At 38.8% G+C, this 24,774-nt stretch overlaps 1 protein-coding gene and 1 pseudogene across 1 annotated transcript; both read left to right on the top strand.

The window, feature by feature from the left end:
* LOC127447733 (trans-1,2-dihydrobenzene-1,2-diol dehydrogenase-like) lies at positions 1 to 7,440 on the top strand (annotated as a pseudogene).
* Positions 7,441 to 18,300: 10,860 nt separating this feature from the next.
* LOC127447763 (eIF5-mimic protein 2-B-like) lies at positions 18,301 to 24,340 on the top strand. Its single transcript, XM_051709823.1, has 12 exons — positions 18,301 to 18,409; positions 19,098 to 19,173; positions 20,078 to 20,254; positions 20,340 to 20,434; positions 21,601 to 21,666; positions 21,767 to 21,902; positions 22,001 to 22,110; positions 22,199 to 22,369; positions 22,483 to 22,629; positions 22,988 to 23,126; positions 23,217 to 23,339; positions 23,856 to 24,340. Exons 2-12 carry the CDS (start codon positions 19,110 to 19,112, stop codon positions 23,888 to 23,890), a joined length of 1,263 nt encoding a protein of 420 aa, XP_051565783.1. The 5' UTR covers positions 18,301 to 18,409; positions 19,098 to 19,109; the 3' UTR covers positions 23,891 to 24,340.
* Positions 24,341 to 24,774: the final 434 nt, after the last annotated feature.

Below are 24,774 nucleotides of genomic sequence, written 5' to 3'. Positions count from 1 at the left end.
ATGGCCACTCGTTAGGGAATTTGCAGCGCTGGACAAATCAGTCATGACTTTAGAGTGGCGCTGAAAACTTTATCATTAAAGGAACATCTGGTATGTGTGCTTTACACAACCGATGGGCTTCACTGTTGTTTACAGCGTGCAAACATAATTTGAGAACTTGCCTTGTATATTTAACTGCATTATTAACAATACTAAAATAAATAATGAAGTTACAGTGAAATGTTTTCTGCATAGGAATTAGATCGCTACTTTCTGCATGAATCGATACCCAGTTAAACAAAGAACACGTTTAGTTGTGGTGTAGCCACCAGTCAACAGACTTACATAGTTCTTGACTAAAGCTACTTTCAAATAGACTTCAATGGACAAAACAGACTATTTTGACTCGTGTTTTTTGTTGCGTAAAAACGGGCTGACCGTACTATCTTTAGTATTCGCGTATGTAAATTCACTGGCGATTTGAATGGTTTCAGTGCATGGTTAAAGGAATAGTTCACGCAAAAATGAAAATTCTCTCATCATTTACCCACCCTCATGCCGTCTCTCTTGTATATGACTTTCTTTCTTCTGCAGAACAAAAACGATTTTTTTTTTTTTTTTTTTAGAATATCTCAGCTCTGTAGATCCATGCCATGCAAGTGAATGGTGACCTAAACCTTGAAGCTCCAAAAAGCATATAAAGGCAGCATAAAAGTAATCCATACGACTCCAGTGGATTTATTCGTGTCTTCTGAAGTGATCTGAATGATTTTGGATGAGAACAAACCAAAATATAACTTTTAATGATAATAGCTTTAGTTAGAGAGCTGAGATATTCTTTTCTTCTTTTGTTCTGCAGGAGAAGGAAAGTCATAAGCTACAAATCTGGGATGGCATGAGGGTGAGTAAATTCAATTTTGGGTGAACTATTCCTTTATTGAACTGAAACCATTAATAACACAAAAATATGTAAATTGTTTATAATACAATTTTAGAGACTACATTTAAATGTATCGTGTAAAGTCACTATGTTACTCAAATAACCAAAACTTTGCTTCTTTAAGTTTGTTGCTGTGGCAGCTCATGATTTGAAGAGCGCTCAGAAGTTCGCCAAGCAGCACGGTATCCTCAAAGCTTCTGGAAGTTACAAGGAGCTGGCCAGAGACCCGGCTATAGGTTATATATTGTCATATAGTTACTATATTGGTTATGAAAAAATAATTAAACTTAATTAACTTAACACAGTTTAAAACTGCAGTGAGGAAATTGAGCCGTCTTGGTTCCCTTTCAAGTTAGTTATTTTGACACTGCATCAGTTGCTGATACAATGGGAAGCTCCGCCCAGGAATAATAATGATGAACGAATGAATGCGTGCATGTTACATTTATATAGTGCTTTTCTGACTCTACACTCAAAGCACTTTACACAGTGAACAGGGGACTCTCCTCAACCACCACCAGTGTGCAGCATCAACCTGGATGATGTGACGGCAGCCATAGTGCACCAGTATGTTCACCACACACCAGCTATTGGTGGAGAGGAGAGAGTGGACTGATACAGCAATTAATGTATGGAGATTATTAGGAGGCCATGATGGATAAGGGCCAATGGTCAGAATTTGGCCAGGATACCGGGGTTACACCCCTACTCTTTACAAGTAGTGCTCTGGGATTTTTAATGACCACAGAGAGTCATGACGAAGGACGGTGCGTTTTTATAGTATAGTGTCCCCGTCACTATACTGGGCATTAGGACACACACAGACCGCAGGCTGAGCACCCCCTGCTGTCCTCCCTAATACCTCTTCCAGCAGCAACCTTAGTTTTTCCCCAGGAGGTCTCCCATCCAGGTACTGGCCAGGCTAAACACTTCTTAGCTTCAGTGGGCAACCAGTCTTGAGTTACAGGGTGATATGGCTGCTGGCAAGCTACAATGCACATCGCCGTTGAGTCTGCACATCTCAGCGAGTGGCTTGTTTTCTGCTTTCTGTCTGTCAGCGGACGGACTAGCCTTTGCTTGACCATTGTTACTGCACTTTGTCAGTTACTATATTGGTTATGAAAAAATAATCAAACTTATTTAACTTAACACAGTTTAAACTGCTCTGAGCAAATTGAGCCATATTGGTTCCCCTTCAAGTTAGTTATTTTGACGCTGCGTCAGTTGCTGACGCTATGGGAAGCTCCGCCCAGGAGTAATGATCTCTGAAGCCCTTTAGAATCACGCCAGTTTCATTGGCAGATATCTCTTAACATTCCATCCCCAATGTGCGTGTCATTTCGAGCATATGAGGTGGAGCATGGTGCCTATCAGATCAGAATTTTCTCCTTCAGGGACACAATATTATCTCTTGTTCTCTGGATGCCCAAATCTTTGCTTCGTCATCAGATTCTGCACACTTTCACAACAAGTGGATCATTTTCTACTTCCCTGTGGTGCTCCGTTGAACAAGCTACAATGTGCTTCGCCGTTGAGTCTGTACACCCCAGCGAGTGGCTTGTTTTCTGCTTTCTGTCTGTCAGCGGACAGACAAGCCTTTGCTTCACCACTGATACTGCACTTTGTCAGCAAGTGGATTATTTTCTAATTCCTGTTGTGCTTCAATGAAATCATATACTTTGATTGAACATGTTTCATAACGCTGTTGCGTATTTTGATTTGTGTGTGTTTTGTTTGCTTAACGACGTCTTTTTCAAGAAGGCGTTTCTTAAATATTTCCAACCATGCAAGCAATATATTCCCATGTCTGAAGGTCACAAGCTCTGTATTATTTGCCTGGGCCAAGCTCACGCAGAGACAGCGCTCTGATTGCAGTCACTGCAAGTGCAGGAATCTCAAGAAGCTTCTTTCTCAGATCGACTTCTTTCTGAAGGATGATGCTGGTCCTCTCCCCTCCCACCGTACTCCTTCACGAGGGAAGCATGCGAGGGCGTGATATAGAGCATGGAGAAGTCAAGGAGGATTTGTCACTGGTGCAAGCCTTGCGAGCCTCCCTGTCTCCATTTCAAGCATCTTCGCCCGTGGAGTACACCTATGACGACCTGCACCCCACTATCTGCGTGCATGGTGTGATCACGTTCAATGGTTACAACGAAAACATGGACATTATGTCGAGCGCAGTGTCTGAAGGTGAGGTCTGGTCTCAGTCGGCCGACAATTCCCCAATGCAAATGGGGGGCTCCTGTGTCCTCTGGCCCATTACGCAAACACCTGGCATGCCATTTCCAGTTGGGTGCTGTGTACAATCAAACACAGCTACATGCTGCAGTTCGCGAGGTGGCCTCCTCATTTCAATGGTGTGTATCCTCCACCATGCTGGTCTGGGACACGGCGGTCTTACTCTGAGAGGTACTAAGTTTCCTCACCAGAGGTGCGATAGAGGCAGGTGTGCAATACTCAGAGTGGATTTTTACTACCTAGTAACCAAAAAGGATAGTGGGCTGCAACCTATTCTGGCACTTGAATCCTTGAACGTTGAGAAAATGTGACAATGCAGTGCTCGCTCCACTGAGGCTCAGCAGTGTCACGTTTTGAACTACCTCTATGACTGGTCGCTTTTAGCACAGTCAGAGAAACAAGCTTGCAAACAGAGGGATTTGTTGCTTGCACATTTGAAGCATTTGGGCATTAGAGTCAATTTGCTGAAGAGTGTGTTAATGCACCAGCCATCAGGTTTCCTTCTTAGGAATTCAACTTGACTCGGTCGCCAAGTCGGCACATCTGACCGCATCTTCTCCGGTGATCGATGAATTTCAAGCTAAGGGAGCTTTTCCACTGAAACACTTTCACCTGGCTTTGGAGCAAGCCTCACTAGTCATTTGGAAAACACTTTATCAGAAAAGCGTGGAGCTCTGTCAAGTGACCAGATGCAAAGGGGTCACGACAGACAAGTCCAACATAGGCTAGGGAGACCTGTGTGACAGACATCCAGACTTCGGCACCTGGACAGGTGCAAGGACGGTGTGGCAAATAAATCACCTAGAACTGCTTGCAGTCTTCCTAGCTCTGAGAGCTTTCCGTTCAGTCGTGTAAGGCTTTTACGTTCTGATCCGATTGAACAGCACTGCAGTCGTGGTGTACGTAAACCACCAGAGGGGAGTTCGGCTAATGATGACTTGGCGTGCCAGCTTCTCCTCTGGTGTGAGACACATCTCCTGTTGATATGTGCAACACATGTCCTTGGTAACCTGAGGCACAGATCTGCTTTCATGTCAGGGTTTGACACAGGGGGAATTAAGACTTCATCCTCAGACAGTTCTGATGATTTGGCAATGGTTCAGGGAGGCAGAGGTGGATCTGTATGCCTCCCCGGAGACCACGAATTGTCGCCTCTGATACTCCATGACTCGCACCGCTGGGCTTGGATGCCTTAGCTCAAAGATGGCCAGCGAAATGTAAATATATGTTCCTTCCCGTTCATTATCCTTACTAAGTGTTGTGCAAAGTCCTTGAAGACCGGAAAACCATGCTGTCGGTTGCGCAGGAGTGGTCCAACTGCCCTTGGTTTCCAGAGCTGGTGGAGCTGTTGGATGAACACCCCTCTCCACCAAGCTCAAAAGTGTATGTCGCTGCTATAGCGACTGGCCACGACCTCCTAGGCAGTTTGTCAATGGGCAAACACCCCTTGGTCGAGGCGGCTGAGGCCCCTTCATCCCACTTCCATCCCAGACATAGCGCTTGTGCCAAATGCACTTACGGGTCCCCCATTTGAGCTACTACAGGAAGCTTACATGTACTCACTCTGAAAACTGCACTGCTTCACGCTTTGGCTTCAGTTAAATGCATTGTGGACCTTTAGGCATTATCAGTCAATGACTCTTGTTTGAAGTTTAGACCAGGCTTGTCAAAAGCCATTCTCAAGCCTAGGGAAGGTTATGTTCCCAAGGTTTTGGCCCTCTTTTCAGGACTTCGGTGTTTCCATACAGGCTTTCTCTCCTGTTCTGTTCGCATTGGACGAGGCACAAAAAATGCACATGCTCTTCCCTGTAAGGGCTTTACTCATGTATGTTGACCATACGAGTCAAACCAGGCTGACGGATAAGCTCTTTGTCTGCTTTGGAGGTCGATCAAAGGGTCTGGCAGACTCCAAACAAATACTTTTTTACTGGGATGTTGACGCCGTTGTGCTTGCGTATGATTCGCAAGGCATTCAATGCCCCATGGCTGTTAAAGCTCACTCTACCAGGAGCATAGCCTCCTCCTGGCATGGTCTTAGGGCATTTCCTTGGAAGACATCTGCTGGACAATCATAAGAAATTAATTGCAGCTTTACTACATAAAGTGGCACAGAGTGTCACAAGAAATTCAATACACAAATCCTCACATACAGTCCACAGACCTCATAGTAATTTATGTCTTTGATATTTCTATAGATGCGGTACAAGTTGGCAATCTCCATCCTCACCACCTGCGAGTCGGGCAGCTCTTCGTGAACTCTGGAATGTGTGTGCTTATAGAGAAACCGCTGGCCATGATCGTAGGTGAAGTCATGGAGCTTGTTGCTTCTGCCAACAAAACAAAGTATTCTTAATGGAGGTGAGTGAGTGACTTCAGTGCAGACTAAATACCTTACCACTCAAAGGCTCATTCTGACTAATATCACTAAATTGTGATATATCCTAATTAAATGAAGATTAGTGTTCTGCTTAAACAGCCTTTCAATTCCCAATTCCAACAACTGACATGTTTCACAGGCACTGTGGACACGCTTCTTCCCATGTCTGTGGAAATTCGAAAGCTGCTGGCTCAGGGCGAGGTGGGTGAGGTTAAGATGGTGAGAGCAGATCTTGATGCACCAATCACACATATTCTTAGGCTGATAGAGAAAGATCTTGGTGGAGGAGCCCTGCTAGATATTGGGGTGTACTGTTTGCAGTTTGTGTTGATGGTCTACAATGGAGAAAGACCAGAATCTATCCGAGCCACTGGGTACACTCTTGACACAGGTACATTTGATAACAACACACTTTCTTTGAAATAAACAGAATTATTAAACTCTATTGAAGCCTATACATAAACTGAAAAATTGTTCAACCCTTAAGAATTTAATAATACTGGCATGATCAAAATAGACACTAGTCAAGTCATTTTTATTTGCATAGCGCTTTTCACAATACACATGATTTCAAAGCATCTATACTGAAAAAATCTATATTACTGTAATGGTGAATCTTATGAAACCTGTCAAGAACATGTCTGGTTCATATTTCATCCCAAAAACTAAAGAAAACTGTACTTATTTCTCAAAGAAAATGAAGCCGATTTTGAGGATCCATTAAGTTTTGCTTTGTGACATAATTTCCATGACAGTTAAGCACACTGATAATAATGTGCTATGATTATATTATGATTATGATAAATTCTATATTAAATAGTATGTATATGTCATTGTACTATATGTTGAATTGCTTTTAATTTGTTGATTTAAATAAAATGTTAAATTTTTTTGAAATCTAATAAAAATCACCATTGAGAATAATGGGGGAACAATTACCAAAAAAACAAAAAAACATAACAGTAAAAAAGTAAAATGTCCAGTGAATTAAAATTGAGACCAACAGGAGCAAATGTTTCAGCAAATCTTTTTCAGTGCTCACACATAAAAATTTGCTTAATTGTCATGAAAATAGTGTCACAATGCAAATAAATAAATAAATAATAGACTTCATTTTCTTTACGCAAAATACTGTCTTTTTTTGTTTGATTTCTCTTTTGATTTGGGGGGTAAAATGTGTCCTGGACATGTTTTCATGAGATTTACTCATACAGACTTTTCATCAATATGACAATAAATGTAATTTTTAAAAGGACACATTGGATTTGTAAACAGCACATATTGTTTTGTAATACATTTTAATGTGCTATATGTGTCGATGGACATGATAATTGTGCTGAAGTTCTCACAGAACAGAATAGCTGTGTGCACATGCTCTATATCTGTGATGCTCATCAATGATGCTGTCATTATTGGCACAAACGGCATGACTGAGGTCTGTGTTATGAACATGATGGCATATAATTAGTGCACATTAGTGATTAATGTGAAGGAAAAGTCATGAATCATTTGAAACCTGACTGTCTTTTGTATCTGAAGGTACCAGATCACATGTGGTGTCCTACTAATTTAGAAGTGAACGGTAAGGTGAATCAGCACCTGTTACCAGAGCCCAGCATTCCTCTCAAGTTCACCAACAGCACAGGACTACGCTATGAAGCCCAGAAGGTGCGCCAATGTTTGCTGAATGGTAAGACCTGTATTGTGTTTGAATACGTGTTGTTGTTACATAGACACATTTTAAAATGATATGGTTGGCTTTCTGTAAAGCTGTTTTGTTCTGTCTCTCCAAGGACTGAAAGAGAGTGCTGTGATGTCACTGGCAGACTCCATTCTTCTGGTAGAGATTATGGATGAGGCCAGAAGACAAGTTGGTGTGACTTACAGTGAAGATGAAAACCACTGACTATGAAAAACTCTGTGGCAGTGACAATATCAAAACTAAAACTTTAAGGGCAGATTTGTATGTGGCCTAATAGTAAAAGAGTGCACTGCTTTCCAATAAAAAGAAAACACATTATGAAATCTACAGAAAGAATTAAGAATCATGAATTACCGTCATTTGTATTTTTTATTTTTATGCTTGTGTGTTTAACCAAACACACTGGTCAGTTCTACTTTTCGATTTTGTGTGTGTGTGTGTGTGTGTGTGTGTTTAGAGCAATCTGTAATACAGGAGCTTGAAGAGCCCTGCCATTCCTCTGATGACCTGAAAGGGGAGACAGAACTCAGTCAGGACTCAAACCAGCACTCGAGAGCAAAATACATATATATATATATATATATGTACACACACACACACACTGTAAATACATACTGTATAAAGAAATGGTCAATATTTTCAGACTTCTCTAGAAGGGACTTGCAAAGTTAAATAGTTGCTGTGATGAATAAACAGTGAAGTGCCTTAGTCTATGGCAAACTTTTGTAAATGTGTGAAACTCAGTACTAAGAGAAAGTTAGAACATGATATTTTCTCTTATGCATAGTTAAATCATTAAGTATAGGCTAGCCAAACTTTACTCATCCAACAAGTAATACCGGTCACAATGTGCTAACAAGAATATTTATGTATCAGTCAATAGAAAATGTGTACAACAGATTTGATACTTAAATGTCTACATTGCATCTAAACAAGCTGTATCTTGACTGTTCTGTACAGTGTTTGTACTCAAAGTCTTTTGTATTTCAGCAAATCAGTATATGTCATTGTCAGAGAATTATCATTATACAGGTGCATCTCAATAAATTAGAATGTCGTTGAAAAGTTCATTTATTTCAGTAATTCAACTCAAATTGTGAAACTCGTGTATTAAATAAATTCAGTGCACACAGACTGAATTAGTTTTTGGTTCTTTTAATTGTGATGATTTTGGCTCACATTTAACAAAAACCCACCAATTCACTATCTCAAAAAATTAGAATACATCAGAAGACCAATGAAAAAAAAACATTTTTAGTGAATTGTTGGCCTTCTGGAAAGTATGTTCATTTACTGTATATGTACTCAATACTTGGTAGGGGCTCCTTTTGCTTTAATTACTGCCTCAATTCGGCGTGGCATGGAGGTGATCAGTTTGTGGCACTGCTGAGGTGGTATGGAAGCCCAGGTTTCTTTGACAGTGGCCTTCAGCTCATCTGCAATTTTTGGTCTCTTGTTTCTCATTTTCCTCTTGACAATACCCCATAGATTCTCTATGGGGTTCAGGTCTGGTGAGTTTGCTAGCCAGTCAAGCACACCAACACCATGGTCATTTAACCAACTTTTGGTGCTTTTGGCAGTGTGGGCAGGTGCCAAATCCTGCTGGAAAATGAAATCAACATCTTTAAAAAGCTGGTCAGCAGAAGGAAGCATGAAGTGCTCCAAAATTTCTTGGTAAACGGGTGCAGTGACTTTGGTTTTCAAAAAACACAATGGACCAACACCAGCAGATGACATTGCACCCCAAATCATCACAGACTGTGGAAACTTAACACTGGACTTCAAGCAACTTGGGCTATGAGCTTCTCCACCCTTCTTCCAGACTCTAGGACCTTGGTTTCCAAATGAAATACAAAACTTGCTCTCATCTGAAAAGAGGACTTTGGACCACTGGGCAACAGTCCAGTTCTTCTTCTCCTTAGCCCAGGTAAGACGCCTCTGATGTTGTCTGTGGTTCAGGAGTGGCTTAACAAGAGGGATACGACAACTGTAGCCAAATTCCTTGACATGTCTGTGTGTGGTGGCTCTTGATGCCTTGACCCCAGCCTCAGTCCATTCCTTGTGAAGTTCACCCAAATTCTTGAATCGATTTTGCTTGACAATCATAAGGCTGCGGTTCTCTCGGTTGGTTGTGCATCTTTTTCTTCCACACTTTTTCCTTCCACTCAACTTTCTGTTAACATGCTTGGATACAGCACTCTGTGAACAGCCAGCTTCTTTGGCAATGAATGTTTGTGGCTTACCCTCCTTGTGAAGGGTGTCAATGATTGTCTTCTGGACAACTGTCAGATCAGCAGTCTTCCCCATGATTGTGTAGCCTAGTGAACCAAACTGAGAGACCATTTTGAAGGCTCAGGAAACCTTTGCAGGTGTGATTTGTGTTTTGAGTTGATTAGCTGATTGGCATGTCACCATATTCTAATTTTTTGAGATAGTGAATTGGTGGGTTTTTGTTAAATGTGAGCCAAAATCATCACAGTTAAAAGAACCAAAGACTTAAACTACTTCAGTCTGTGTGCACTGAATTTATTTAATACACGAGTTTCACAATTTGAGTTGAATTACTGAAATAAATGAACTTTTCCACGACATTCTAATTTATTGAGATGCACCTGTATGTTTAGACATTACCATATCCGTGCATATCACGTTTAACATTGTGTAATTTACAGTTAGTAAAATAGATAATTGCACTGAAAAAATTATAATTATTTATCATGCCATATAGTTTAAATGTGTCTTTGATTTGGTTATTGATAACCAGGGCTATTTGTCACAGTATTCACGCTAGGTTTATTTCCAAAAATCAGTTTCTGTGCAAGCACATACAATATAGACTTAAGTTACAAAAAATCTATTGAACTTTTTCCTCATTATTGCTCAGGAAAAAGATACAGTAAAAGATAAAGATACAGATCATTAAACACACCTTGACATTTTGTGACAACATGCCCTAATAGTGGGGAATGTTGTCCCATTTGGGATAAGATGTCACAATGGGAACCAGCCATTAAACAGTGTTTCACAGTATGAGCTTTTCAGTGAAAAGGTAACAGTGAAACAACAACAATGAAAGATGAAACAATGAAAAAAGTGTATATTCAACAACAGAAACTAATAATTTGTTAAATAAAATGACAATGTTTAAAGCACATAAGAAAACACATTGCCCCAAAGGAAGTGTGAAAACTTGCACCAAATTGACATTTGTGAAAGAATCCCTTGTCCTAAGAATCCCTTGTCCACCACCTTGTCCAGTTCAACCTTTTGGTTAAAGTCTCCCTTCAGTAATTGACTCTTAATGTATGCCAGCCACAAGTGGTCATTGTTTAAAGGGACAGTTCACCCAAAAATGAAAATTCTCTTATTATTTACTTACCCTCATCTCAGATATGTGTAACTTTCTTTTTTCTGCAGAACACAAATTAAGATTTTTAGAAGACTATTTCATCTCTGTAGGTCCATACAATGCAAGTGAATGGTGGCCAGAACTTTGAACACCAAAAAGCACATAAAGGCAGCATAAATGTAATTCATACGACTCCAGCTGTTAAATCCATGTCTTCTGAAGCGATATGATAGGTGTTGGTGAGAAACCACTTTTGACCAGTAGGAGGCATTATGCATGAAGTATGTGAATCAACAAAAAAAAAAAAAAAATAAGGTGAAAGAGGAGATTGATAGTAAGAAAAGGACTTTGGTATTGATCTGTTTCTCACCCACACTCATCGCTTCTGAAGATAGCAGGATTACTTTTGGATTACTTTTATGCTGCCTTTGTGATTTTTAAAGATTAAAAATGTGGTCCCCTTTCACTTGCATTGTATGGACCTACAGATCTGAAATATTTCTCCTAAAAATCTTTGTTTGTATTCAGCAGAAGAAAGTAAGTCATAAACATCTGGGATGACATGAGGGTGAGTAAATGAAGAGAATTATCATTTTTAGGTGAACCATCACTTTAACTGCCATTACAAAGATATGATTATACTGGAATTACAGTTGGGAGGACTGAATTCTCAGATATTATAATAAGACCAGGTGTTTAAGAAAACAACGTACAAAACCACCGCTAGAGGAAATAAGTATTTGTGCAGATTTTTTCCTTAAAACCTTATACAGTAGTTGCTTAGAAGCCCAACTTCTCTGTGACAACTAACCCCGGTCCTCCCTATCTAGTTTTCTGTGCCACTGACTTTTTCCCAGAGCCTCAAAATGGCCTTAAATAGTTATTAATACCTTTATTACAGTTCTAAGAACTGCATTTTTATGTATGAGTTTGTTATTTGTATGAGTATGTTGCTTAGGTTTTCTTGTTGCTTTACAACCTGTCCTGATGTGACCCGTGTTCTGGGAAAAACCTTCCGCTTTCTCCTCACACAGAACAAATCAGGCTGTTCACTATTTTAGAGCTTGTTGAAGCACGTGTCTACTGTTTTGTTGTATGTGACCTCACCCTGATAATACTATCAGCCATGCTTGAGGTCATGTCTTACATCCTGAAAGATAAACGTGTCTGAGGTCACAGTTCTGCATTTATATCTGCGCTTGTTTCCATCTGCCTCAGAGTGTTTTCACTCTTGTCTGTGACTCGGAAGTACAGACTGGGCACAAATATGTAAGAATGCAGAACTATAACAACACACACCATAACACAACAGTGTAATATTTCTTGTTAGTTTCGGGAAGCATTTTGTAAACGGTGACAGAAGAAACCTTACAATTCTTTGATGGAGGAGACTTTTAAAAAAGGTGGTAGCAATCTTGTATGTGTCAATAACTCACGAGAGTGAAATTAACACTAGAGGCGCTGCAACATCAATGACTTTTATTCAATTTCACACAAATCACGAGTAAATCTGCAGATTATCAGTTCATTAACACTTACTTTTGGCCCTGTTCCTCACACAATGCTATCTTATAACATCTGAACACTTTAATATAGTGCATGACTTCTTAGGTGATACATTTTAACGTTTGCATTACATAACCAACTACATTTACAAGCTTACTCATGAGAAATTTAATTGCGCTGTAGCTCAACTGATAGAGCACTTGTGATGCAAAGGACCAGGATAGATACGAGTCCTGAAGAGCATGTGAGTTGAGACGCGAGTTAAGTGTCATAAAAGCAGCACAAAATGACGTGGTTGCTACAGCAATTGCGTTTTTCATCTCACATTTGCTTTTATGACACTATTGGTTAGGTTTAGGTTTAAGGCTTAGCATAGAGAGGTAGGTTTTGTTGCTTTAAAACTGATAGAACATTAACCTTAAATACCTCATCTGTTTGGGGAGAACAGTGAACTCGGTTTTAATGCCACACAGTGGACATTTCACCTTGGAACCGACGCGAAAGCCTATGTGTAAGAAAACATCATAATATAATTTTGCAAAAATTTCGCCACGGTCACGTAATTTTCATGAGATCAGACTCAATAATTGTTTTAATGGCTTAGTGTAAAATAAGCACAAGAGTATGTACAGTAAATACATTAATATGGTACTATACACATGTTACTAATGGTCAGTCAAAGCTCAATTTTATACTACATATAACAGTCCCTGCTCCATCTCTTTGTCTAAAAAGGTTGAAGACCCCTGGACTGTTGTTATATCTGATGCTGTAAATGATGAAATAAGAACCAGACAAACAGTGAAATGCAAGCACATTGTTTCAGTGGTCTGTCTTGAACCTCAATATGAGTGTCACATCTCAAAGTCTGTGGATGGACTCTGAGTGAAGTCTAGATCCTCATTAATCCTGTGATCTTTGCTGTGATTAAACCAGTCTTTATAAATAAAAGATGTGTATTCCTTACCAACTCTCTATATTTGATCACCATTTCAAATGGTGTTGAATGATGTCTGTTTTACCATATCCTCTGAATGATTTACTGAAAATGCCTATAGTTTTCCAGTGGCGGGCCGTGCATTTAAAGTCTAGGCCTTCAGTGTGATTCGTGCCATTAAGAAAACACAGTTTCACAATGAATAAGACACCCTATACCTTTGGGCATCATACATTACGTCACAGTTAACTAGTAAAACCAATTGTCGTTTTAAAAACACGTCCACACATGAAAGCCAGAACATGAAACGACACTTACTGCTCAAGCAAGCCTAATTTTAACTGCAGCATGACTGTATTGTGAAACGAACGTCTCCCGAACAGACATTCAAAAATCATAATTTTTCATATGAATCTACCAAGGAGGTCTATAATACCTGGTCCAAAAATCTATCTAATAATATCTGTGATTTAAATGTTGCTTGCAATAAATTTTGTTTCATCAGGGTACATGGTTATGCTGCGTTCCATTCAAATTGGATGTGGGATATTCCTACTTGATATCTCCGACCATAAATGCATTCCATTTCCCGATATTCGCAACTGCAATGCTCCCATTAGCTTAGCAGGGGTTTGACTCTCATTAGAGAAGTCTCCTAGCAACCCGACTGATAAACAATGCTGCAGCGCTAGCATTTGTGCTTCAGGTGTACGATTATCAAAAGAGATTATAATGTTTTATACACCTGTTTCTGCAGGCATTTATTAAACAAGCTTTAATATCATGTAATGTGGAAACAAACTCATTTATCGATATTACTTAATAAAATGAATGTTTATCACTTACTTTGTATATCTCCCTGAGTGTCGACATGTTTGTGTGACATCATGCCCCTGCATCTCGGCGAAATCGGAGATGAGAATTTCTGCACGAGCTTACAAGTTGTAATTCTGACTTCAAGATGCATTCCATTGCACTTTTCCTGGCAGGAAGTTGTAAAATCCGACTTTCTGAGTTGAATGGAACTCAGCACAACTTTTCAAAACTTGATCTGACACTTAATGCTCAAGCAGCCTAATTTACAATTAGAAAACTCCTGATGTTGCTATAACAATGCAAAAAGCACTTTACTAATTTACTTGAAGTGAAAATCAGTCCTCCTTTCCTGTTAGTAAATTAAGCAGTCACACGGTCATGCAGAACATCTCGTGTTTTTAAATCCATAAGGATCTCTTTCTCAATGGTGATGTAGCAGTGATAACAGCTGACTCGTCAGCAAGATCTCGTGCTTTTTGCTTTCAAATTACGTACATCACTTAAAGCATGATTGCGTCACTCAAGGCCAGCTAGAAGGCCTCGACTGGGACATATCCTAAAGATCACACCCACCAAGAACAAATAAATCAATCTGATTGGCTGATGAATCTGACAATCTGACATTAGTTGCCCATTCATTTGCACTGCTGAGGGATTCTGTGGAAATTCTGAAGGCCTGAGAGGGTGGAGCTCAGACTCACGTGCTGCTTCGGATTCGGGCATGCGATTTGTGAAACAGTTGTCACACTTCGCTTGTAAGCATCAAGGAATAAATTCTGACTGGATAAACTTTTCATTTTTCTCTATTTGTTTGTAGAATAATTAAGAGTGGAAAGCGATTAAAAATAAATAGGCAAAAAGGTGATTGAGAATGAAAGGATGAAAAATATTTATTTGGCATGTTAGGCCAGCAGAGAAGGCTTTGCTGGCCCTGAGAATTCGCCACTGTAGTTCTCAAGCAAATATTTGTGAAAGATTGAACTTGTGACAAGTCAGCTGTGTCTAATGGTACAGGTGGCATGTTCTCATCATGGACAACAGGTAGAACATGTACTAAACCATGTGATGGTGGAGTCAATAGTGGAAATAGATTGTGAAACTCAAAGATATTGGTTATGAATACTGTGCAGTATCTTTACTATTTTACTACCTTCTTAAAAAAATTGTTGTGAAACAGAACACATTATGCAATGATATGTCTAGTAGACAGTATACAGAGCTCCAAACACATTTCAAACATAGACATATAATATTTTAGGAGTATCTCTGCTATTTCCCTTGGTCACAAGGAGGGAACGAGTGTGTGGAGCTCTGGGTGTGCCTCTGAATGAACAGTACAAATGCTGATTAAGATATTTGCTCATCTTCTGTGTCAGCATGTGTATGTATCATAAACTTAGTCATACAATAACACCAAACACTAAAGAAGACAGTGCTAGCCTTTTTAAGCATGTCAGCACAACAAAATGCCATATTGATTTAAAGAGATAGTTCACCCAAAAGTGAATTCATCATTTATGCTACTCACACTCATGTTGTTCCAAACCTGGATGATTTTCTTCCTTGGAACACACACACACACACACACACATTTTTGGCAGAATATCAGTCTCAATCTCTATTCACTTGCATTGGATCTTTCGTCCACATAATAAAAGTGAATGGTGACTGAGGCCAGGAGTGCCATCACATGTGTCGAAGTAGTTCTGTCAAATTTGAATGCCAAGAAGTACAATGTTGAAATAAGTGGGCTACCTGCTATAAAATCATGTTTTTTTTCTTTTCAATTTTATATTCATATATGTAAGCATATTATCACTGCATCCTTAAATATACATCTATTTTTATGTATTTACTGTCTGTGAATTAACTGTCTGTTACTGAAATCAGAGGTGCCTGCAGGATTTGTTCTCTGGGTATGCAGAGAAACCTGACTAATTAAAGAAGTGTACTGTTATTGTCTACGGGGGTCTGCATGGGGCATGAACCCCTGGGAGAAATTTATTGGAAAAACAACACCAAAGCTTCAATTTTGGTAACTTTGTGAGAAGCATTTTTATATTTTCTTCAGTATGTGTACTTACATTTATGTAACTATTTGCTACAAAGCATTTCTAAAATACTTGTTCACGTGACACAGCGCTAGTTGAAGTTTCTCAAAGTTACCTCTCAAAATGTAGCCTTTTGTTTCAATTAATTGTAGATAAATATGTACTTCATCCAGCACTCTGTTTGTTTCCTGTGTTCTAAATTATCTCGAAACTGTTTTACTGCGTAAGAAACAATCTCACCTAAATCTCACAGGGGGATACTTTTCTCAAATCTTACCTCTAGTTTTATTCAGATGGAATTATTTTTTTAGTATAACCTACATTATCACCCTTCTCTTCAGTCACTTGTTTCCCAGCAAAACGTAATGCCATCACTGACTTACATTTCTATTGTTGTTTTGGCAGATACCTTTATCAAAAACTGATAGTTAAAAAGATTAATATATATATATTTCTGTCATCATTACTCAACTTCATGTTGTTCCCCATATTAATTTATTTCTTCTGTGTAGCACAAAAGATGTTATAGGCAGAATGTCAGTCAAAGTCAACATTCAATTTCACTGCACCTTTTTTTCTCTCCATACAATGAAAGTGAATACTGAGACTAACATTCTGCCTAACATCTACTTTTGAGTTCCACATAAGAAAAAAGTAATGGGTTTGCAAAAACTTGCAAATGTGAAGAGATGACAGAATTTTCATTTTTCAACAGTCAGTGCTCACAGGTTTAAAGTAGACAAAATGTACATATTAACATGAACATGTTAACAGGTGAAATCCTAAAAGAGGGGAGCTTGTTGCTAAATAAGTTATGATTTATAGTGAAAGATAATACCATGCATATTAAAGATTATATTTTGAATATTATGCATGTATATTACAAGTATTGATATTATAGTATTTAGATTATTATTATGTATACTATTACTGGAAGGCTACATATGGCCTACTTATATTATTAAACTTGACTAAATCACAAGGCAGAAAATACCTGTATAGCCTACATCAGATGATGGAAATGAGGGATGTAATCCAGGGTGATGAATTCTGTTTGAAGTGTTTCTCTTTACTCTGAGTAGTTCTGGTTGGATTACACACGAAGCATTTTTGCTATTTTCTTGTCAAAAATGCTGTTTTGTGAGGGAATACCATGATGTGATGAGACAAAACCAGATCGCTGCAACATCCCACGTTTGTACTGCATAAACAGGAGCAATTGTTTTATCATGTCGCTTGCTTGCAGTGACACGGTATAATGCCGTTTCTTGTCAAATTAACAGGTTTATATAGGTTTAACTTTTAAGTTCAGCAAATGTACAACTTCCTTTGCTTACTGTGCGCTCACGCTAAACTTGACACACGTCAAATAAGCTGCGGAGCGCTGCATGAGACGAGAGAGAGAGCTAAATATGCAGGTTAATGAAGCTGTACGAATGGAGAAAAGCAGTATTGCTGAGCAATACTTAAAATAAAAGCGATACTATGGCAATTCTGGCGACGGCGGCTATGACTGAGGCGATCATTCTGCCTAACATCTCCTTTTGTGTTTCACAGAAGAAAGTAAGGCATACAGGTTTAAAACAACATGAGAGTGAGTAAAGGATGGCAGAATTTTCATTTTTGGGTGAACTATCCCTTTAAGTCGTACGTTAGCTAAAAACCTCCACAAAACACATGTGGGGCCTGACAAATAAAAATGAACTACCTGTCTCTCTTTTCATATACTTGCTCTAATATGGAGCGTTTAACCTTTTCCAACCTTTGAGTGGATCATAAATAGAGGGGTATTCTTAAAAAATAATGGTTTTTAGAAAACATTTAATGTTAGACTTTAGTAGAACACTGTTAAAGATTTCAGTGACGTTGGTCATAATTACTGGAATCAAGTTTTATTTTTTAACCACGTGACCCAGATAAGTGTTGTGCAACAGAGGAAAGGAAAGGTTTCGCAACAGCAGGGTCGAAACTCTGGTCAGGTTTTGGGTACTTCCTGAAACAATGTTGTATATTGTAATATATATAAAGGCCTGTATTTGGATACCCCTTTTCTAGTTCAGAACCAGAACATATAATCTAAAATATCTGCACATGTTTGAGAAATGTTTGCAGTTTTATAGATCTTTCGAGAATTATAAGACAAAGCGTAACAGCCCTGTGACTCATGATTACAAATCAGGAAACCAAGTGACTGGAAGTCTGGAAACAATAATGGGGGGGGGGGGTCGGAGTTAAACTTAACGTCACAATTCTCAAAATATTAACATTATCTATTATACGAGTATGGCTACTTATATTCACTAATATATTGAGAGCATCTTTCAAACGTGACTTATTTAGTCACTTTTATTAATTTATTTCCGCTTTTGTCGTCACTGACCCCCCCTCTACACATGTACTCGTCCACCTCTTATAAACCCGTTGTGTCGGCGTTGCGGTGAAGAACTGTGCTAGCTCAGTATTCGTCTAATCGTTCTTGGTTTCGCAACCAGTTGTTTCTGTTCCTATAATTCGGTAAGTGCTCACTTAAAAGTTACTTCTTTTGAGTCGTTGTCATGCTTTTCTGTTTTAAAGGTGATTAAAAAAATAGTAATTCTTATGTCATGTCTTTTGCGATGTGATTGCGCCAGTTTTGAACGTGTCGCACTTAATGAAAAACACGAAACTGCGTGTTGTTTTCCAGATCCGTTTGGTAGTAACGAATGAGCTTCTAGTTATTGGACCATGTCGCCGAAGAACGTCGGTTATGCGTCTATTTGTGAACCTAAAATTGTAGATTGTTAGGACATCACATGATCAAGGGTGTTTTTTCCTGACGTTCCTCAGTTTGTGATCCTCTCGGTTTGTTCTCCTCGCCAATCTCCAGCTGGCACCTTCTCACAATAAGAATTTATTTGATTATAATCAGAGTCATTTAGCATGAGCTGAGACATGGAAGTCATTTTTCTCAAATTGAGCCAAGTGGTGTGCATTAAACCGGTTGTGACCACGTGGGTAGCTGTTATTTTGAGCTCCATAAAGGGACTGGAGCTCCAAACCGCCAGTAAAGGAAACGGATCGTGTGTGTGGAGGTGTCACTTCCTTTTGGAGATTGGCCAACCCCCTTCTAGAGTAACCCCGCCCTCTTTTGGAGATTCCTAAATTTTTTTTTTCTCAATTCTTATTTATTTATTTTTTTCAATTTTAATTTCTTTTTTTGCAGGGTGTCTTTTTTATGAGTTATCAAAAGCAGCAGAAGCCAACGCTAACAGGCCAGCGTTTTAAGACACGGAAAAGAGGTAAGTGAAGCCAATTTTTTTTTTTTTTTTTTTTTTTTTTTTTAAACTAATGTAAAAATGATATTGGACATTATTCACTGTTACTGCCACACCTTTGTCACACTATGTAGAAAAGTTGTCCCGATGGTAACCTGCCGTTTAAAACGAAACGATTACAAAACAGAGCACTTTACTAAAAGTGCCATAAACATAGTTTTTGGCCAACAGTTAGTTTTAAATCACAATATTTCAAAAGTGGTAACCTGGCCTGAAATAACATGACAAATACCATTTTAAGAACCGTGCAAACATTTCGGTTGAATTCTACCGTTATATAGTTAAAACTGGCTTTAATGTATGCCATGTGGTTTGTTCACTAAGAGCTATTACAAATGCATTGGAGTTTTAGTTTGAAGGATGGCGTTCACATCTAATTTAAAGGGCAATTCAGTAGTTTAGTTTTTTTCCCTCAAAGTTTTCCTCAATTAAGCGCAAATAAACTATATGAATGACTTGCATGAAGTGACTCCAGTCCTATCAGTAACCTTTATTAAAACTGTTTTATTCTACATAGAGAGGGTCTGCTCATGGGCTGCCATATTTGGATCACATGACCAGCCGAATACTACCATCTCCGTACTTTCACTCATTAAATTAATCATGGCTCATGGTGAATAGTACATTTCTACAATGGCGTCTTTAAAAACGATTGCATTTGAATGATGCTGCATCCAGGCCACTAGGTGTCTTTTGCTATAGAAAACAAGCATTTGTGTAATTTGATTTTACATAGACCACTTCCAGTGTGACAACTATCCCAGTCTCCCCTACCTAAAGTGTATAGATCTATAGCCATAAAAGCCTGCAGGATTATTTTGTTGAATCTTTCACTTAACACGCTTCAACTCCCACCACCTTTGAACAGATGAAAAGGAGAGATTTGACCCTACACAGTTTCAGGAGTGCATTGTTCAAGGACTGAATCAAACTGGCTCTGATTTGGACGCTGTTGCCAAGTTCCTTGATTCATCTGGTGCCAAGCTTGATTATCGACGCTATGCTGAAACCCTCTTTGATATCCTGGTGGCTGGTGGAATGCTGGGTAAGAGGGTGGCAGTTTTGGGGGGGGGGGGGATTAATGGGGAAGTATAGTTTGATTAAAGCTGCTCTTTGTATATGCCCTTTAGCTCCAGGAGGTGCCATATCCGATGACATGACTCGGACTCACTTCTGTCTCTTTACTGCAAAAGAGGATGTCAAAACCATGCAGGCCTATGCTCAGGTGACGTCTATTGAGTTGTCAAGAGAGCACATGCCTGTGTAATGCATTGCTCATTTTCTGGATCTCTTTTTAATGAGTTTCATGACAAAATAACAGCCAGGCTGCATTTCCCAAAAGCATTGCAAGCTTAAGCAGATCGTAGAGACCATTGGCCTGTGGCCTGTGACCAATGGTCTCTACAATCTGCTTAAGCTTGCAATGCTTTTGGGAAATGCAGCCCTGAAGTGTTCCAGCTGCTGCAGAAAATAAGTTTGGAGAGAAGTTTACGTGGTTTTTCAGAATTTGGGCTGGCATGACTCTGTGAAAAGCCTTCTGTTAACAAAATCTGGTTTAAAGTTGACGTCAATATTTTAAAACTCCTGTATTATTTGAAATGTAAAGTTTAATTCGTCATTTTTGGGTATACAGCGTTGTGTTGTCATGGCAACAGATTGGAATTAGAACTTTACACAAATGTTTTTAAGCTTGCAGAAAAATCATGGTAACCTGCATTGTCTTGTGGCTAGGGCTGGGTGATAAAACTATATTAAAAAAAAAAAAAAATTCCACCTATTAAACTTGAGTAACTTTCGATATTTAGCCTGTGTTCTTGATCTAGTCGATCGGATCAGGAACGGGTTGCTAAAAATGCAAGCAGTTCAGTAAAGTAGTACTTGCAACTACCTAACTGAATTACAGACATTAAATCAGCAATTAGCAGGCAGCCCTGCTGTCATGGAAACTAATCGGGCTCGGTAGCAGCTAGCTATCCAGCTAATTTAATATTGTGTAGTGAACAAGATGGCACTGACAATACAATACAACTGCATTGAGGTTTAACAAACATGTGGAATTCAGTTCCGCCCCCATTAATGATATGAAATGTCGATTGTGATAAAGATGGATATCTAATATGAAAAATATATATATTTTTTTTTTACTCCATATTGCGCAGCCCTACTTGTGGCTATACGTTTGAAATGAGTGATTTAACACTTACGGATTGGCCCCCATTCACCTTCATTGTAAATGCCTCACTTTAACCCAGATTTTTTTCTTTTTCAACTTTATGCCACATGCTGTTTTTGAGCTTAACTTATTAAACCTGGACATTTTTTATTAAGCAAGGGAAAATGAACTATACTAGAGAGAAATAATCCCAGTTTAACGTGATTGTCTCAATTTAGGTTTTTAACAAGCTTATCAGGCGTTACAAGTACCTGGAGAGAGGTTTCGAAGAGGAGATGAAAAAGGTAATTTTGGAACTCTTGTCAACCATAACCCTTTCTGTAAAGACCTCAAACCCAGAGTTTTGAGATGTCTGGCTAATATTTTGACCCCCCCCCCCGGCAGTTGCTCCTGTTTTTAAAAGGGTTCACGGAGTCCGAGCGCAACAAACTTGCCATGCTCGCTGGCATCTTGCTGGCTAATGGGAATGTATCAGCTTCAATCCTAAGCAGTCTCTTCAATGAGAACTTGATCAAAGAAGGTATGTCTGATGGATTGCGGTGTAGTTTACATCTTTATGCAACTTTTGAATGACTGTTCATCACCCAGTCTTATTTTGTGCATTGTCATATTATGCAGGCTTGTCTCCAGCCTTCGCTGTCAAGCTGTTCAAATCCTGGATCAATGAGAAGGACATTAACTCTGTGGCTACCTGTCTCCGTAAGGTTGGCATAGACAGCAGGTTGATGGTGAGTGACAATAGTGGATGTCAACATACACCCCATGAGTGACCCTGTGCAGACCACAAGTTAAGTTAACTGTCCTGTTCTTTTGTAGGAGCTGTTTCCAGTGAACAAGCGGAGCAATGAATATTTCTCAAAATACTTCACTGATGCTGGCCTCAAGGAGCTCTCTGATATTTCCCGTAACCAGCAGTCCTTAGGAGCTCGCAAGGAGCTTCAAAAAGATCTCCAAGAGCAGATATCTCAAGGGGTTTCTTTTAAAGAGGTCTGTGAATGTACTGCCCTGCAAATGTTTCCAAATTTGAGCCTTTTTGAATATTACAAGCTATAGTTTATATATTTTTTTTTTTTTTTTTTTTTTTATTTTTTTTTTCTTAGATAATCACTTCTTGTAAGGAAGAAATGCTGAGGAGCAGCATCTCTGAGCAGAAGATGATTAGTATCATGTGGAGCAGTGTCATGAGCACAGTGGAGTGGAATAAGAAAGAGGAGCTGGTCACTGAACAAGCCATTAAACACTTGAAGGTAAGAACTGAGAATGCCTGGAATAACCCTGCCTTTTACAGCTTGCCATGCCTGGACTTTTAATTTTAGAGATGGACGACTATTATCATTAACTAAGACTTTAATAGTTATAGTAAGACCAATTTATTTCCAAATATTTCTTCCTCCAAAAGCAGGAATTGTTAATAAAACGGTTAGAAATTGGCAACATTAGGGGAACTGGAATCCTTTCATTCTTACAATTCCCATCCCTACTGTAGAATATGATGGCCTTCATCTTCATGAGTGTTCAAGTTTTTGTGGCATCAAAGTTTTTATTGATTTTTGAATCTGTTGAACTTGATGGTATTTTGAACCCTATTCCTGACTCCTTTCACAGCAACACAGCCCTCTTCTGAAGGCCTTCTCCACACAGGACCTCTCTGAGCTCAGCCTACTGCTGAAGATTCAAGAGTACTGTTATGATAACATCCACTTCATGAAAGCTTTCCAGAAGATTGTCTTGCTCCTCTATAAAGGTAGTATTAAGGGCTGAATTATTTCCATGCTTTTGCAAAGCTTAATGTATTAAATGGTCCTTTTAACCCTTTCTAATCTAAACTCTTCAGTGAATATCTTGAGTGAAGAGGCTATTCTTAAGTGGTATACTGACTCTCACCTTGCCAAAGGAAAGAGTGTTTTCCTGGAGCAGATGAAGAAGTTTGTGGAGTGGCTGAAAAATGCAGAAGAGGGTGAGTATCGGGCATTTCAGAAGTGGGACTGGTGCATTTTTGTTCCGTCATGCAACGTGCATGTACACAGGTTTAAGGAATGTTGTGGGTTCACTACAAGTTTAGCTCTATTGATGGCATTTGTGACCATGTCGACTTGGTACAATTATCCAGTCCTCTTAAGAAAAAAATAAATAAAAAATCCATTACTTGCTGTAATGGCAGTGTCCCCCACGTACTTATGCACATGTACTTTCATGCACATGGTTAAAGTAGCTGTAATACTTGAATATTACAAATGCTGTCAACAGAACTCTACTTCTGTTGAACACAGTACATATCCATACATAATACACCAGATGAGTTTCAAATGTGTGAATAAGATGAGCTAATTTTACTTTTGCATATTTGTATTACAAAGCATTCCAGTTCAGCTGACCAATTGCAAAAGATTCGTCATTCTTAAATGGCTGCCTTTTAACCACTTTCCCTGTTAATTATAAGTGGTTGTGACAAACCTTATCTGCTCTGTTTCAGAATCTGAGTCGGAGTCTGAGGAGGAAACGGACTAAAGCCATTCTGGAATGAGGACTAGCGGTTTGCTGTAGAAGTTTTTTTTTTTTTTAAAGTTTAACTTTAGACGTTTTTCCCTTCAGGAATTGAAAACCTGAAAGCTTTTATCATTGGCATGTTTTTGTTTGTATTGCTGACATGCAAGTGTACTGTACCAGCATCTTGATGCTTTTTATCCTTCACCTTGACATCACTTTTTATAATAAAGAGAATATATTGAAAATGAGCTTCAACAATTCTGTAATGTAAATGGTGTGACATTGTCTTAAAGCATAGGAAAAACGTGGAAAAGAGCAGGGTTTTTCAAAGTTTGAGGCCAAGGACCCGCAAATTCCCAGGAAGGGACCTCGTTCCTAATGTTAACACTAATATTTGTGTATACAAATATTGCATATTCAGACATTTTATTATGCAGACAATAAAAGTGAATTAAAGACTGCAAGTGTTTATAGAGGTGTGGCGTTCTCATTTCTAAAGAGTCCCCAATGTGTTTCAGGGTTGTTAATACTAAGTCCCTGATTGCGCACTTTTTAAAAAAAAAAAAAAAAAAATGTATTAACTGCAGCCAAGAGATGCTATCTAGAAAAATTTGTATTAAGTTAACGACTATGGATCTTTTTCTACTCCCTGCTAGAGAAACATCTAGACCTGAAAAGAATAAGTTGCAACTAAAATTAAATTAGTTTGTAAAGTGCTTTTTACTAAAACTGTTGAAAGTAGCACCAAAGCAGCTTGAAAGGAAATCGATGAGCAAGCTGAAGTTGACAGTGGTAAGGGGAAAAACTATGGCTGTCAATAGAAAAAATTATCAGTCTCATGATTTCTGGTCTATAGAAAACAATGTAATATTGAACATTGTCATTTTTAAGGAATAGTTCACCCA

Source organism: Myxocyprinus asiaticus, chromosome 11 (assembly GCF_019703515.2).
Source record: "Myxocyprinus asiaticus isolate MX2 ecotype Aquarium Trade chromosome 11, UBuf_Myxa_2, whole genome shotgun sequence".
Taxonomy (NCBI): Eukaryota; Metazoa; Chordata; class Actinopteri; order Cypriniformes; family Catostomidae; genus Myxocyprinus; species Myxocyprinus asiaticus.
Note: the sequence above shows the minus strand (reverse complement) of the source record. Positions and strands in the feature narration are given on the sequence as shown.

What these genes read in the sequence shown, in the direction of transcription:
- LOC127447763 (XM_051709823.1), top strand. Translation starts at nt 19,110, where the DNA reads ATGAGTTATCAAAAGCAGCAGAAGCCAACGCTAACAGGCCAGCGTTTT. An exon ending in TGAGAACTTGATCAAAGAAG is followed by an intron (nt 21,903 to 22,000) that starts GTATGTCTGATG and finishes CATATTATGCAG; the next exon opens with GCTTGTCTCCAGCCTTCGCT. An exon ending in AAGGGGTTTCTTTTAAAGAG is followed by an intron (nt 22,370 to 22,482) that starts GTCTGTGAATGT and finishes TTTTTTTCTTAG; the next exon opens with ATAATCACTTCTTGTAAGGA.